General features: G+C 36.8%; 1 protein-coding gene across 2 annotated transcripts in view; it reads left to right on the top strand.

Moving 5' to 3' along the window:
• acss3 (acyl-CoA synthetase short chain family member 3) overlaps positions 1 to 17714 on the top strand; it is a 43506-nt gene that overhangs the window by 4171 nt on the left and 21621 nt on the right. For both annotated transcript variants that reach the window (XM_066687125.1, XM_066687126.1), the window contains exons 5-9: positions 1655 to 1795; positions 6305 to 6385; positions 6499 to 6594; positions 9604 to 9755; positions 14933 to 15036. In XM_066687125.1, the coding sequence (XP_066543222.1) occupies positions 1655 to 1795; positions 6305 to 6385; positions 6499 to 6594; positions 9604 to 9755; positions 14933 to 15036 (574 nt within the window). The remainder of the gene's footprint in view (positions 1 to 1654; positions 1796 to 6304; positions 6386 to 6498; positions 6595 to 9603; positions 9756 to 14932; positions 15037 to 17714) is intronic.

Here is a 17714-nt window from a genome sequence, read left to right on the forward strand (position 1 = left end):
AAGAGACGTGAGTATAAAAAAAAATATTAAAAAAAGCTAATGCTCTGTAAATGTTAACTCTGCTGGGTTATGTTCAGTTATTTTAATAAGGGAATCTCTGTGTATTTGTATATATTTTTTTAATTTAAATTATAAGACCTTGGCATTTTAATATGAGATTTTAAACTGTTTAAATATTAGGAATGCAGTGCATGGACTGAGAGGTTAAAGACTGGTTTTGACAGCTTTCCAAAGCAGCTGATAGCCTGTAGCGTAGTGGGTTTCAGTTTCTGCTTTTCAAGGACTCATGTTCCACATAGGAAACGTCTGGTGTATCCAATCATGAATGCAATCTGAAAATACTGTATTGCAAAATACATATATTTTACATTAATACCCATCTTTATTCAGAGATGGATAAAACACAGTTTGTATCAAAGCAGGGACGCCTGTCATAAGGTATTAGTATTTTCTGCACTACAGACTGAAAATCACTACTTTGGTAAACTGATTATTATTGACTGAATGGACTAAAATTGGGGGGGAAAGTGGGGAAATCCAGTGCCTCTCTTTGTGACGAATGATTATTCTTACAGTGTAGGAAATGATTCATTTATATTTGTAAGGATTTGTTTAAAGGTTTGATGGGTTAGGAGAAGCACAGTTAGTAGTTATCTGCAGCTGAAAAGACCATACAATTGGCAAGTCAGTAACTGGACAGAAGAAACCAAATTGTATGCAGAGTTTTGCAACTTGGCACTCTGAAGTTAAAGACCATAGGTGGGAATCTGAAGGAAATTAATCCTAGAAATATTTGTAAAATAGTATTGGTTTCCTTTGAACAATAATATTTGATGATTCCTCCCTGCTGAATTTTTCTCTGTGAATTAATTATGTATTATTTTGCACATGCATATTGAGGGAAAGTCAGCAACACAAAGGACTTCCACGCCCCTGGCATAAATAGTAGTCTGAAACACAAACCATTGTGAAGGTCAAAGCTACCAGGAATTGTTGTGTTTGTTTGTGTTACACATTACAAGTGTGCCAAAGCCAGCCCTTTAAACCTGTAGAGTTCTGTGTATAAATTATATATATGTTTTCTTGTTTGTTAAGTGGAATCATTTTGCTGTTACACTAATGAGCAGAAAAGACAAAGGGACACTTCTTATGTAACCATGGAAACAGGTAGAAAATGCCTGGTTTCAGTTTTGTGCTATTTTCAATTTCTTGCTAAATTTAATCACTGACAGGTTTCACAGGGAATTGGTCGTACATTTTTTATTTTTACCATTAAATGTAAGCACTGAAAATATAAATACATTTTTGTATAGGCTAAAACATCCCTCTGTAATAGCAAAGACATATCATAGCATATTCTTTTCCCTCTTTTGCCTCTAGAAGAGGGTAGTGCCAGCATGACAGGAGGTATTGAGATCAAACAAATACTCCTTCGGGGAGAGTAGGTCACATATATATACATTATACTAAATAATAATATCTGATCCAGTTGTACTGTTCCTAATTAGGGAGGTGTATATATGTTGCTTGATGTGGTTAGATTGATTTTCTTTGCAACATAATGAGACAAATATCATATGATCAGCACAGGCAAGGAATCGTACTCCATTGATACCATCCGAGCTGACAGACAGGATTGCGTTTTGTCATTCAGGAATCGGTTTCCATGACGCCTGACACGAGTCTGAATTGGGATGAAGAGATGGCTGCTGTCTGTCCTCATGACTGTGTTCCTGTCTCCTCCGATCACCCTCTCTATATTCTCTATACCTCAGGAACTACAGGAATGCCAAAGGTATTTCACAGCATTTACACTCCTTTTGTACTCCAGGTTGATGTTTTCAGTGAAGGAAGGAGAATGGATTAATGACCTGTGCAGGAGTGGAATAAAGGACTGACTATTTAAATACATGTTACTTTGGATTCATATGTTGTTTTTTTCTTACTTTATGTGAACAAAAAGACACAAATTTGCCCGTTTTCTCATTGGAAATAGTTAAATTTCAAAATATCACTGTCCTGGTCACAAAAGCATAGTTTGTGGGGAATAATAGCCATTTTCTATACTTTTGAGGCATAAGCAATTAGGAAATAACACTTACTACCCAGGAACAAAAATTGTGTTACATAGTGTTATGTATTTGCTTAGTATGTACATTCACACAACAGCCACCAAACATTTTATTTTATTAACTTGTAATAATATCATAGCCTCATTTCTGTTTTCTAGACCACTATAGAAAACCCACGTCTTTGTGAGAAGTTGTGGTAGAATTGTTGTGCTTCTGAATTAGTAAAATAAGTGATTTGTGTGACTATCACTCAGGTATATAAATATCACTCATATATACTTCTTTGGTACTCCAAAATTGGATAAGTACATGCAATGCATTAATTTATATTCTGCGCACACACACATTCACATTTCTTCAGTATGTGTGTGTTTCATTTATAAGATGACACAATTAAATGTTTTGAAGATCACCTGTCTGCACTTAGGCCTCAGTGTCAGGGTACTGTTAACACCAGATTATTTATATTTTTCTTTTATCCTGGACTTGACATTGTAGAGACCCTGAATTACATTACTGTACCATCCTTCCAGTTGATGTGTGTAAAGCGTGAGACGCAACAGACCTTCCACACAGAACAGATGATCTGTGTGCCAGCTGTAAATTGAGGAGTGAAACGCTGTTGTAGGCAGGGATAAATTAAACAGCATTCTCCTTCTGTTTCTGTTTCCAAGGTAATGCAGTTCTCCATATTGAAGGCCAATCCCTGCCATTAAAAGTTTACCAGTAATGAGTGCTGTCATCACACTGCATCTCATTCGATCTAAGACATAAACAGGAGGCTGAAGATGCATGTATACTGTGGCAGAGACGTTTGTTTTCAAGATGGTATTAGTGCCAAAGAATGTGTCTACTAATACAACTACTATTGTTCTATGCAGATTGGTAATTGCTTAATTGAGCCGATTGTGGGTCTTAATTCCCATGTATTCAAGTTACCCAGTGATTGGTGATTTAGAGACCTGTATAACCTTCAAGATTGCAGCTCTCCAGCAATAGGGTTGGCCACCCCTGGTACACCATAGTTCTGATCATAATTAGCCCTGAAGATGTTCTAACAGGCTTGCCAAAAATATGTTATCCAATTTACCAAGCTTCTGCATGTGACGTGTATATACACTCACCTAAAGGATTATTAGGAACACCTGTTCAATTTCTCATGAATGCAATTATCTAACCAACCAATCACATGGCAGTTGCTTCAATGCATTTAGGGGTGTGGTCCATGTCAAGACAATCTCCTGAACCCAAACTGAATGTCTGAATGGGAAAGAAAGGTGATTTAAGCAATTTTGAGCGTGGCATGGTTGTTGGTGCCAGACGGGCCGGTCTGAGTATTTCACAATCTGCTCAGTTACTGGGATTTTCACGCACAACCATTTCTAGGGTTTACAAAGAATGGTGTGAAAAGGGAAAAACATCCAGTATGCGGCAGTCCTGTGGGCGAAAATGCCTTGTTGATGCTAGAGGTCAGAGGAGAATGGGCCGACTGATTCAAGCTGATAGAAGAGCAAGTTTGACTGAAATAAGCACTCGTTACAACCGAGGTATGCAGCAAAGCATTTGTGAAGCCACAACACGTACAACCTTGAGGCGGATGGGCTACAACAGCAGAAGACCCCACCGGGTACCACTCATCTCCACTACAAATAGGAAAAAGAGGCTACAATTTGCACAAGCTCACCAAAATTGGACAGTTGAAGACTGGAAAAATGTTGCCTGGTCTGATGAGTCTCGATTTCTGTTGAGACATTCAGATGGTAGAGTCAGAATTTGGCGTAAACAGAATGAGAACATGGATCCATCATGCCTTGTTACCACTGTGCAGGCTGGTGGTGGTGGTGTAATGGTGTGGGGGATGTTTTCTTGGCACACTTTAGGCCCCTTAGTGCCAATTGGGCATCGTTTAAATGCCACGGCCTACCTGAGCATTGTTTCTGACCATGTCCATCCCTTTATGACCACCATGTACCCATCCTCTGATGGCTACTTCCAGCAGGATAATGCACCATGTCACAAAGGTCCAATCATTTCAAATTGGTTTCTTGAACATGACAATGAGTTCACTGTACTAAACTGGCCCCCACAGTCACCAGATCTCAACCCAATAGAGCATCTTTGGGATGTGGTGGAACGGGAGCTTTGTGCCCTGGATGTGCATCCCACAAATCTCCATCAACTGCAAGATGCTATCCTATCAATATGGGCCAACATTTCTAAAGAATGCTTTCAGCACCTTGTTGAATCAATGCCACGTAGAATTAAGGCAGTTCTGAAGGCGAAAGGGGGTCAAACACAGTATTAGTATGGTGTTCCTAATAATCCTTTAGGGGAGTGTATATGTCTTGCTGGATTCCTTAGTTTTAAATTAACAAACAAGAAAAACAATAAAATGCAGCATACTACAGACATCCACATTTCTAGGCATTGGGCCTAATTTGTTGTGGTGTTCTTAGTGTTGAGCAAGTGCATTAGTGACCTTTTTACAGAGTATAGTAATACAGACTATTAAAGTGACAATCAATTTTCCAATATTTTACTGAAAGAAGCAGCTCCAAAAAAATAAGAGCTTGATAATTGCTTTGTCTGGATGGAAACAGGTGCAGTTTGGCATTGCAATCTGTTCTCTGCTTTACATACAAGCTCCAATGGGGAATGCTGGCCCAGGTTGACTTGCTGAAATGTCTCTAAATAATCTCGGTCTGGATGTTGGATTTCTTTATTGGTAAATGAATGATCTTCTTTTCGGACTATAGTACTCTCTCCTGTGATCATTTAATTTACTTTTTAATGTCCACAATTCTTGTATGTTAAAGAGTTGGTTGTTGCATTTGTAAACCACTCGGTGTACAAAGTAAACTGTGATGTGTAAGGCATACAGCTAGAAGGGTAAGAGGTGATACACTACAATTAATCAATTGTTCAGTATTTCTTTGGTAGCCTATCAATTATTAACCCGATGATAAACAAATATGCAGATAAGCAGAGTATGAATGCTTATGAAAACAATAGTGGCTATATCAATAATGTTAGAATAAACTTGAGGGAATTACTAATATAGATCAATGATAGTCGTACATTTTTGTATGTGATTTGTATTTCCTCCAGTCTGGTGTTTTATTAATCAAATGGGTGAATACTTGCAGTTTGTGTTAAGATGTATTTTTTAGGAAAAACAATCAAGCAAGTAAAATATTTTGTCTTCCTTCTGTTTCCTGTACAGTTAAGTTCCAACACAGGATTCATAAAAGTGTCAGAGATGTTTCACGTTTATTTGCACTTACATGATCTCTGTCATGTTTGTATGCCTGTTTTATTTAATTAATTAATTAATTTATTTATTTATTTCAAGGACTACAGTTTAATAGATACTTAAACATGTACAGCTTTGGAAAAATCAATACTAAAAACATATAAATCCAGCATATTTGCAGCAGTGTATATAGAAAACCTTACAATAATTATATCAGTGGCCAGTATTAAAATAAAAGTTTTTCAGAGAAAGTGTTTTACTCCTTATCATCACAAACTATTAAAAACAATCTATCCCTGCAGAATACTGTGGGAGTAAGTTTATTATGTTCTTTAGCTCTGATGAACAAGTGTTTCACCACAAGATGATTTGATGTAACTCCTGATTAATCTGTTAATTGCAAATGACTCTTGTTACTGGTACATTTTTAAATATGGCTTTCTTGTCATGTATAAAGCAATTCATGGTTTAAGCTTTTTTCTTATAAATGTTACAGAAATATATATTTCTGGGGAATGTATTACCTTTGTTTTGCATTGTACAATGTAAAAATCTCCTTCAAATTCACTGTTAATTTTCTTCATTTAAAAACATGTAATGAAAAATCTACACTTTTTTTCTATATTATATCTTCAGATAATACCATTCTGTTAAGCATTGTTAAGAGTAAGTGCTAATACACAAGTGCCTGAAACAGAGATGAAAACAACACAATTCATGTGAAATGGAGGGAGATTTTCATTTTTCCTGGATTCTAGTTTGATTTATTAGTCCGCGTGACTTTAATATAGTGGAGATTATAAATCAATCAACCAATAAATAAATAGTCTTTAAGGATAGCACAGGTGCCTTCATTATATCCAAATAATAAAAATATATTAGATTTTTTAAGTGAAATATCATGGGTTCCTTGTCTCGTTTGAGCTTTTGTGTTTTACTAGGGTCATGAAGTGGTTTCTCACGAAAACTTTCTCTCCAGGGAGTTGTCAGAGATACAGGCGGATATGCTGTGATGTTGAACTGGACGATGTCAAATGTGTACGGCCTAAATCCTGAGGAGGTAACAGTTTTATTCGGCACCGATGAAGCTTTGGTTGTTATGACAGCATTATAAATAATTGATAGACTTGGCTGTCATGGGATGTCATTGGTTTTCTACATTTTTCCCCACAGGTGTGGTGGGCAGCGTCTGACCTAGGCTGGGTGGTCGGTCACTCATATATCTGTTACGCTCCTTTACTGCATGGCAACACCACAGTCCTGTATGAGGTAAGGCAACTAGCAAATCAAATATTGTTTTAGAAGGCTGATAATTAGCCCACCGCTGAGTTCTGTTTTGCAGAGGTGTGTTTGCCTTAGGCAGTACATACAATGCAGCATTCTCTCTTTCATAGCGCACTATTTACTTTTTCAGTGTTGCTGACAAGAATTACCAGGCTTTGATAACAAAGATTTTTAGAACTCGAGAAACAAGTAGCATCGTTGCGAAACAACTAGTATGCCAAAATCTTGGTCGAAAAATTCTCTAAGTTAAATACCACTAGTTTACACCTTCCAAAGAATTAATAATGTGCAATGAAATCTGTTAAAATCAAGAAAATCCTTTTATTTGGGCCTATGGTGTAGATGTTTCATGTAATAGAAAAGGGAAAGGTAAAAATAAGCTTGGTCCTTGAATTCATTTGTTCACATACAGTACTGTACGTGATCAAAATACAGCATTTCTCATGTACTATACATTTCAACAATACTATCTCGTTGTGAAGATAAACATTTAAAAAACAAATATCATCACAAGGTTACGACTGAAGGAGAATTGTGAATTTTACATTCCTTGTTAAATCCCATTAATCATTTGTATTTGACTCTTTGATTTGAATTTACACAGCATGGCAATGGAGATGCACTGCGAGTAACAGCTTCCTTAATTTTAACCAGCATTTCCTAGTTTGAAATGACAGGTGCTTAATGTAGAAATAATCTGTGTATTGGCATGCAGGTAAATGCAGTCATCCTATCGTCTCACTCCTGTTTCAGATTGCTTATAGCAGCCATCCATCACATTCTTTTTCTCTCTCAATAGGCGCAAATTGGGAGTTTCTGTATGATTAATTCGAAGGTTTTAACCATCAGTCTATTTCGGCATGCATTTGGCTCTAGTCGGAGATAGGCCTCATTCGGCAAGCTGATTGGGTTTATGCATAGTAGATTGCACAGATTTCCCACTGCCTCTCTCTGTTGTACAAACAAATGACAATACGCATGGATTAATTCAAACTGAGAATGAGGAGAGGAGAGGTGGTATGACAGTCTTTCAGTGGATTCTTTTTGAGATCTTGTTTGAATTTTAATCTTCCCCCCAGCTAGAGGTTAATCTTATTTCACTGCTTGCATGTCTTCCCTTCAACACCTACAAACACATTAGTGGTATTTGCTTCGAAGTTGGAATTATTCTTACTTGACTTTGCTTGAATGGCTGTTCCTTTGAGACAAACATGCAATTTGTCAGAGAATTTAAGTAAATCTAAGGGGCCAATTTAGAGCCGGAGGTTATACTTTAGTGTGCAAAATATCCTATTAATGTACAACCTATTGATCTCACCCTGTTTGCCACCAGTGTGCTTTCATCTCAGGTGATGTCACCATAACTAAGCCTATACTGCATGTATTAGCCTTTGCCTCTTTATTTGCCCACAGCCTTGTTTTTTTAATTGGAAACGTGCTTCCCTTCCCTCCCACACACAGCAGATTAAGGAACAAACCTTTAACAAACAAAACCACTACTGAGAATATTCATAATTGTAACATTTTTACCTTCCTAGGTAGAAAATTATAGCAAACAAAAAGGTTATCTGTGAATAATTTGAAACTAGTTGACTGTTGGCGGGTAATATTTTGTTCTTTTTTAAATATTTTCTCCTGTATTTTTCTTTCGTGTTTCTTGGTCATCTAACTTTACTATTGGTATTCAGAATATGGTTGTTAATATTGTATAACTACATTCTTAATATGCGTTATCCATATTAGTATATTAGCATATTAGTTTGTTTTTTCAGAAAATAGATAACAGGAGTTTAGGAATCTAAAACTGCAGTGGAATATCCAAACTCCTATGGCTGAAAACCAAATAGTATTAGCTTTTATTTACTATAGTTAGCATCTCTACATGATGGCAAAGAATGTCATTTGAACAGTTGTTGTTATTAGAGCTAATTTCAGTTGGAATGGATGATCAAAACTGCTTTCCAGCTGTGTTTTTTTACAGGGATGTAGTCAATGGTCTCATCGTGAAATTAAATTAGATAATAAATTGCTTATGTCTATCTGCTGGATAGCTACAGTTTTTCCTCTTAAATGCATCCTTAGTTTTAATTGGCCTTCTCAAAACAACACGATCCCTTAAATAAGCCTCTTAAATTCTCTGGGGGCTGTCACTAACTTTGTTTTGTATAATTTGAATATAGTATTCAACTATGTCAAGGGTAGTGTATATAACTAGTCTGAGGAGCGTCCATGTAAATAAACCAGTTTCCCTAATTGTTGGTCCATGAACTGTACGTGATCAAAATACAGCGTTTCTCATGTAGGTATTCATAAATAATGTCATTTGCTTTACTATGCAAGTCGTGTTTCTGTTACAATAAAGATAAGGTCTTGTGGCTTACAAAATGCAAATATTGTCCTATTTTTTTTTTTTTTTTTTTTTTTATTTATCAGGTCTACATCAGGCACCTTTGTAATGATACCTCATGACTGACTGATAACCAGATCCAGTGAGAATGAGAGAGGTTGCGTTTTCGTCTTCACCTGCTGTCTTGTCATATGTATTGTGGGCCTGACAGCACTGCCTGTCTTTGCCTCGGCGAGATATTACAAGCTTTGCCACCCTCGGGGACAGCAGGCTGTCTCATTAACTGAGAACAGTGTGTGAGCCTTCGCAGTTAAAAAAAAAAAAAAAAAAAAAACACAAGCTCTGCAAAAAAACTAAAACAGTTTCAGTCGTATCTATACCTGATGAATAGGGGATTATGTTTTAAAACTTCTCATCTTTCTGCTCCCCACTTCTAAGTCTATAACTTCTTACTTCAGTAATTATAGATAAAGAGTCTTTAATGAAAAGAAGAGCCTACAATATTGTCTATCCTGCAAAGCTGATGCAGTCAGAGACATTCACACACATAAGAAGATTACAAAAAATTGCTCCTGGTCTTTCCCTGCTTTACTCCCAAATATACATGTCTCCACGATGCCCCAAGTTTAATTGAACAATCTCCGTAGGGCAAGCCTGTGGGGACTCCAGATGCTGGGGCATATTTCCGCGTGATATCAGAGCACGGGGTGACAGCCATGTTCACCGCCCCTACGGCAATCAGGGCCATCCGCCAGCAGGATCCGCAGGCCTCCTTACGTAGACAGCACCAGCTAACAAGGTAAGCATGCGTGCAGTGGGTCTGCGTTCAATTAGAAAAGCTACTTCAGGACTCTTGAAACATTCACTAGTAGAACTCCCCTTGGCAATCTAACCATACATAGATTTTTAGTCCTATTAGGTCTGAATAATTTCATAAACGGGTAACTTTTCGGAATTGGCCAATAAAAGCTTTTACTTTTGCTTTTCTCGTCTACAGGAGTTGTGGTACCTCTGTTAGCAGTGGATTATGTTAGTGGTAAGGAAACTTAAAAGAATGCTTTTGTCACATAATCTAAGATTTAAGGATTTTAAACTGGCTATATTAAATGGCTGCCATTACATTTCTGAGACGGCTTTGTCAATAGGATATGTTTAAAGAAGAGGCAAATAGCAGAGGGAATATGAATAAGCAATGTTGTCTACCCATATAAGGCTGAACATCATTTAGTGCTTTCAAGCTTTTTGCCTGTCTGGTGAATTTGTAAGTCTTAGAAATTGAGACTGCGATGTGTCTTGCACCTCAAATGAGATGAAACTCTAAATTTGGTCATGTCTTCGGGGATTGGCCACTGATTTTTCACTGGTGTGTGTCTTTTTCTCTCTCATATCCATTATTTAGACATTTTATGCGTTTATTCACAAGCTACTTACTTACAATGAAAGCACTTTTGAGCCCTTTTCAAATCCAAGCAAAGCATGGAAATTGGCACCTCAGCTAAAATTAAAATAAGGAAAAAGTACCCATGATCACTAATGAAAAATAAAGCTTGTGTGTTGACATTCATGAGGTCTGGGAGATCCCACAGCAAATACATTGATGACAGGTGTATTTCTTATCAATTTAAAACCTTTGTGGTTTCCCTGTAGTATTGCACACTATACCATTAGACTTCAGACTATACTAGCAGAAAGCATCTAGCGGATCGGCTAAAAAGGTAATTTTGAGTTTCAGCTTCATCCTATGACAACCCACATCATCAGGGAACTTCTGCACTGTGTCCTAATGTGGATTAGAGGGGAAAATACACACGTTTCACCTCATAATAATAACAGATCATAAGTGATTTTCGATCTGTAGATAGGGGAATGCAAGGCGACAGAAATCGGAAACTCATCCCAATAAAACAACAAACTGATTAATAATATAAAAACTGAGGGATACGTACTGCTCTGTCACCTTCTGTGACGCACACAAATGTGGGTTTAGTCCTGTATTCCTGCATATTCCTTATTTTGCATCATTCATGCAGGAGTGCAGAAACCTTTTGACTGTAAATTGAATCTGAGCCATGCAATCTCAAGGTCATTGCTATTTGTATTTGCACCAGCTTCAAGGTGCACCATGTGTTTAGACATTCGTATTCACAACCTCCTTTATTATGAAAGCAGTGTTTTCTCAGGCTTGTGTGTTACTTGTTCAGGCCATTGTTTTTGAACAATTTTACCCACTGCTGATCTTTTCACCTCACAGTTTAACACTGAACTTGAAGGTCTCTGAGAAAGATCCCCAGACTTTTGATTATGTGCTTCATTGGACATCTAAGTAAATCCATCTCTTCTGCACATTTGTCTTGTATGAGAGCATACCAAGCAGCTGCAGGCGTGTTCGTGTTGTAAACAGGAAGCACCTCGAGCAATTGTGCATTATACACAGGGGAGCTAAATGCACATAACACACGGAGAGCGAACAAGAGAAAGCAGTGTGTGATTACATTGTGCTTGGCTGCTCTTTGCAGAGGATCGGATACCATAAAGAAAGCACTGTCATGAAAATTACGTGTGATAATGCTGACGTTATCTAAATGACACATTTTCACGCTCTTTTGTGACTTTTTCCACTGCTCTCCTCATTTATTTAAGAACCCCCTACCCCTTTCACAGCAGCTGCATTTTCAAACCTTTGTTTGCTGAAGAGAAGCGACAACAGAGAATAACAAAGAGCACATACTGTACAACAGCATATGACACAAAGAAAGAGTTACAGTCTAGGAAAAAGCAGCTTGTATAAACTGCCTTTTAAATCTGTACTGTAATAACAAAGCAAGTGCTGAATTGCCTTGGTATGCACTTTATTTTCTCATATGGCAGTAACAAAGATACATTCATATTTATGTTTTAAGTAAAGATATGAGATTCAAAATTATATCAGAAGACTGCTTAACTATGTTATTGGTTCCTCTTGGTTTCCTTGAGGAGGAAAAACCATTAAAAACAAATTAATTTCAAAGGACTGTAATATGTCTAGATCACTAAAAAGCTAGCTTCACATGACCTTTCGAAAAGTGGGATCTGATCTGTTTCTTTCAACAGTGACAGCCTGTTTCACAATAGGAAAACCGACGGAGAAGGATGAATTGAATTGTTGAAGAGCGAATTTCAAGGGAGTCAGGTTGATTAACATTTTTTTGATTATTTGATGCTTCGGTGCATAGCTTAGAAAGACTGGCAATTTAATGTATTAACTAGTTGAAGCTTGAGGAATGCAGTTCTTTGCCTTGAGTGTGCTTTGATCAGTTTAAGCCATTTATTGTACCATTTCAATCACAGTTAGTTTACTGACATAACCTGGGGGTGCTCATTTTACTATGGCTTGACTTCACAGGTGGGTGGTTTTCAAATGTACTCGACTTGAAGTAGGGAAACTTAATTATAGTATGTGTCAGCTGCTAATGAAAAAGCAATGAAAGCAAGGTAAATGTTTTCAGTTCATTCCCAATCACTGGTACCACTGAACTTAATTGAGAAATCGCAAACAGACGGCAGCTATTTTCATCATACCTGCGTGACTTTTTTGCTATTGCCTTCACAGTGTTGGCTTTTTTTGTCCCTAGACTGGTCATTATTGATAACTTGGGGTCATGTAAGGCTATATGGCACATTGTTTTGAAACCGATTAAGTGCTCTTTGAAGAAATAATCAAGGAGGGCATTTATTTCTATACATTTTGTTTTGAGGCATATTCTGTTGTCGGCAAATCTTTAATTTTCCCTTATCTCTTACCTCTGGAAGTGTTGGACAGAAGAAATATGAAAGAGGCTCTGGGGGTACCTTATCTCTTTTGGGGGGGGTAATAGATTAGTTGCTACGAAGAAAATTAACATCAATAAAATCTAAAACTATCTCCACACATCTATGAGATTACCAGAATGGATTAACTATATTAAAAGATTACATTTATTTCACTTCTGTTTTCATTAATTCGTATAATTCCCTTTTGCTTGTATGGAATAAGCTTTGGCCTTAGACAAGATTAAATTGACCTGAATTGCAAGCCTCTGGCTGCTCACAGACACAATGTTCCTGACTTGAAAGAAGCTGATGTCACCGACTGTAACACCGTCTCCACAAAAATACAAAGGCTCTGAATCTCTCATTTATTTTGGTGAGCTGGTTGATTCTTTTCAAGTTTTAATGTTTATATTCACACACTTTTTCAAACAATAATATTTTCTGACCAGATGGACAAACAGATGGTACTTTAAAGCCGCGAGTCATTCTTCGTTGAATGCTTCTTCCTAGTACGCATAATTCACTTTGACACCAATAGGAGTGGTTCAAACTTCTGTCTTGAATATCATTTATGCAACTTCTTTTTTATTACACCTTAAAAGCAATGCACAGATAACAGGCTGAACATTTTCTCTACCACCCTAAATGTGAATTAGCACATGCATACAATAAGTAAGTAATTAATTTATGACCAGGATAATAATAAGACAAACACCTTAATAGTGACGTTCTTCGCTCCAGTTTAGTAAGAAGCAGATCGGTTGAATATTTTAAAACAACTGGGTTTAATCAGTCGTATAGCAAATACTCCTGGTCACAGGTGAAAATACATTACTGAAGGAGCAAACCATTATATCTTTATTTTTTTAACTGGTTCTTCATGCTTTCATGCCTTTTTTTACCCCTGGGGGCAGATGTTTTTTCTCAACAGCCCTGTCTGTGAGTACACCCGATGCAAATCCTTTACCATGTTTGCCAGCCTAGTGCTGAGAGATGCTTTAAAGCCTGCTGGCACCTTCCCGACCAGCACAGAACTGTAAAGCTGCTCAGTCAATTGATTGCAACTGACAGCTTGTATTTAAGGCTGCATGTTTACAACCGCACTACTCGTTTTCTCTTCAGAGTAACCACACATCCGGTATTAAAGCCACCCTTTGCAGTGTCTAACTAATCACACTTGTTATATCACATACATGTAAATCACTTCTACCAGCTCGGTTTGTACAAGAAACATGGTCTGTCAGTGTTAAAAAAAAAAAAAAAAAAAAAAAAGTTAATTTGTTTATAACGGACCAGTAATTAATTGCTGGAGAGATCACACACTAGTCCCACAGCATATAACCCTTATGGATTATTCACAAACTAATTTCTCAATTTCCCCATGGCTTTATCATGTGTAATTTTATATATTTTTTTCCATATTTTTTATGAAGCCTTCTTTGCTTTCCTACCCTTATCTGTATTTTTTACCATGGTATACAACATTACATTTTTATAAGGAAATATATATATATATTTAAATCCACAAGGTCACAGAGCATACAGGTTTGTATGAGTGCAAAGATGTGTGTATTTAGCCCCAAACATGTTATTTTCATTACTTAAAAAAGGTTTTCTAACAAATTTTCTTTTTGTACTACCATACCTTGAATGACTAACTCTGCTGTACCTGAGCTAGAATGATCTTGTACAAACGCTGACATAAATGGAATTGGCTGCTCTTTCCCAAATGTAAGTGTCCAGCATATTTAATATCTAGCGTACAGATTTGAGTACGGTTGTATTTTTCTTTCTTCTCTGGATGCATTTGTGACTTTTGATATACTGTCTATGGATCAAACTGAGTCTTGCCACTCAATGTAGCTTTGTAGAGAACAGTTTGCGATGTATTTCTTCAGCCTGGTCCATGTCCAGCGTATTTCAACTCTGCGCTGGAGCTGCTGCAGAGCCCAGCAGGACTGAGGGCCGGCCTTCATCTCAGAAATGTTTCCAGGTTTCTACCCTGTGGTTGGAGTTCTTTCAAGTGGAGTTCAAAGTTTAATATCAGTAATTTGTTGAGAGGCTGAAACAAACCATTGTGGTATGGTGTGAAGTGCACGAATCCTGTTGACATGCACTTATGATGTATGTTTGTAGTACATGTTAAAGAACTGTCACATAAATCCAATGGCATTGTGTTTGATTCAGGATGCGGACGCTGTTTGTTGCCGGCGAGCGCTGTGATGTGGAGACTCTGGAGTGGGCTAAGAAGGTTTTCAAGGTGCCCGTCTTAGATCACTGGTGGCAGACCGGTAGGTACATTTTACATCCAATGAGGTATCAAATACTGTGTGATTCATATTCTGTCAGTCATATTCATATGCAGCACATTGTTTATTTTATTATTAGGCATTGGATTCTTCATACATAATTTAAATGAAAATTAGACCCAAAGCGCCCACTTAAAGAGAATGTTAGCAGCTGTGTATCAGGTTGTTTGCATCTTTCAGTTGCCTAGAGTGTCTAAATTCTCTTCTTGGGCCTGGGCCTCTTTATACAGCCCGCTACACTCCTCCCAGAAGGCTCTGTAATCCCTCTTTAAGTGGAAGGTGGATATCAGTAGAATTAAAGCTGTTGCATAATTACTGGAAAGGAAAAGATCCCAAGAAGACTAAAATGTAGACACTGTCAGCTGGTTTAACAGACTTGATGAGCACAGGTCTTTTGTAGACCCTATCTAAAATAACATGGGTTTGTGCAAGACTAGTGTTAATCTGGGTCTGTGAAACCAGCCCTGAATTGGCTTGTGTGACGTTGTCTGCTTGCTTTCATATTGAGTTAATAATCGCCCCAACACTTTAGAAATCTGTATATTATTCTTCAGGATTATAGGATTATGGTAACATTAAATAGTTCAGTGTGGTTCAGACAACCCTGTTCTTTTACCTATAAAATCAATAGTGTGTTGAAATCATCATTGCATACATATATAGTTTATCATTTCTGGAGGACTTGGTTTTGTACCTATTCTAAATCCAGTAATCTCTTTTTAAACCTCCCTTCACTTACATTAGTATTCTATAGCTGGTAAAGGTGAGAATGTTAGGTGTGTGTGTGTGTGTGTATGTATGTATTAAACAAATGTGTATTTTGATGTCTAATACTTTTATAAATGTCTCTCCTTACTTAAATGCTTAAATGTTTCTGAGCTGTTTCTTTCTTAACCAGAACCAAACTCAGCAGTAATAGGTTGCTGTTCTTAAATGCATTACTTTCAGTTACAGGATTTGTTCAAATGAGCTGTTGCTGAGTGGAAGAAGATAATTCCATTTACATATATTTGTGGGCAAAAACAAAATAGAATTGGCTGTAATCTGGCTTTACACTTACTTATGAATTACCTTTCAGAATGTCATATCTTGGATACATATGTAGGTCAGAGCACCCCTCTGCTATGTGTTTCTGGTCATGTTCCCAGTTCACTCATGCCTTCATCTCACTGGGATTATTACTGGTAAAAGAAGGAGTCGATACAAAATGCATAAAAAATGTATGAGTACAGCTGTGTATCCAAGGATGTAGACTATTGCTTCTTAAAAAAAAAACTACGCTTTGTTCCTGAAAAGATACTGACCCAGTTCCCTCACCACTGTGAGCGAAATCTAGGATTATAAGTATTATCACTTGAAAAATACACTTTTGAATTGGTTACATGTTCAGAATGTTTCAGTTGCTAGAATAATGATACTATTTACTTTACTTACTTTATATTTACTGGAAATCACTTGTAATCTTGTAGTATATTTATACCTTGTTTGGCTGTATGGCTACATTCAATATTAATCAATATTGATCAGTTTATTTAATGTTCTCTATGTTCTCTAGGACAATTCAATAAAGCTCAATAACGTGCATCATAAAAAGTAAACAGAGTAATACCCAGAGTAGATAAGGGGTTAATTATTTAGCTGAATTTAGTTTAACTTCTATTATTAAAAATTCTTATTGAAGGATTGCCTTAGTGTGCTGGAAGTCAGATGCTGTTTCAAAGGGGAAATGGCTTTTAAAAAGCAAATGAGGTTGTACTCAAGGTGAATAATAAGTCTGCTTATCTGTGTATTTGGTGTTGTGACTGCCAGTCACAAAGGAAGAACAGCAAATTGAGTGTCTTTAGGTTATAATTATTCTTCCACCATTTCATGGTTGTTTCTTTTAATGTGCAGAAAGTGCTATAGCATAGTACACCCCTATTTTACACTTCATTGTTTTGTTTAAGATGATCCTGCCATTTCTTAATTGGTTATTTTGTTTGGGGGGCAATAAAGGCTTAGAGATTATCGGCTTAATGTGATAGTGCTCCATGAATTGATCTATTTATTTTGTCTTGTCAATTAATTTGTTTAAAAAGTAATTCTAGTACAGACTTGCAATCTGAGAGACATTTCTTTCTTATACCTGTTGTAACATAAATACACAAAAGTGATAAGCTCTGCAAATCATGTTTTCTGAAAAGATTTAATTTACAACTCCATTGCAATTGTGCTGTTATCGTTCATTTGGAAAGCAAATGAACAGTGTTATGTTTGTATAATAATTGACTTTTAATGACCAATTTAGGATTTTTGGATGCTGGTGTTTTATTCTCAATTTTGCTGTATTACAGTGCCGCATTACACTTACATTGATTACGTGAATATGTTTTTAAAGACAGTGTTAGTCTCGCGGCTGGTGGAACTACTCTAAAAAATATTTCATTTATTTTAAATTAACGTCGTCAGTGTTCTCAGCGGAGACGTTGTTCTGGTTTTGCTTTATAATCATGTCATTCAGGATTTGGTATTTGCTGATTTGCTCTCAGTACTTAGGGAAATGCATCTTACTTTTGACTTCCATTGTATTATATGTGTGTGTGTGTGTATATACAGTGGGGGAAAAAAGTATTTGATCCCCTGCTGATTTTGTACGTTTGCCCACTGACAAAGAAATGATC

This window comes from Amia ocellicauda, chromosome 15, assembly GCF_036373705.1.
Source record: "Amia ocellicauda isolate fAmiCal2 chromosome 15, fAmiCal2.hap1, whole genome shotgun sequence".
NCBI classification, from domain to species: domain Eukaryota; kingdom Metazoa; phylum Chordata; class Actinopteri; order Amiiformes; family Amiidae; genus Amia; species Amia ocellicauda.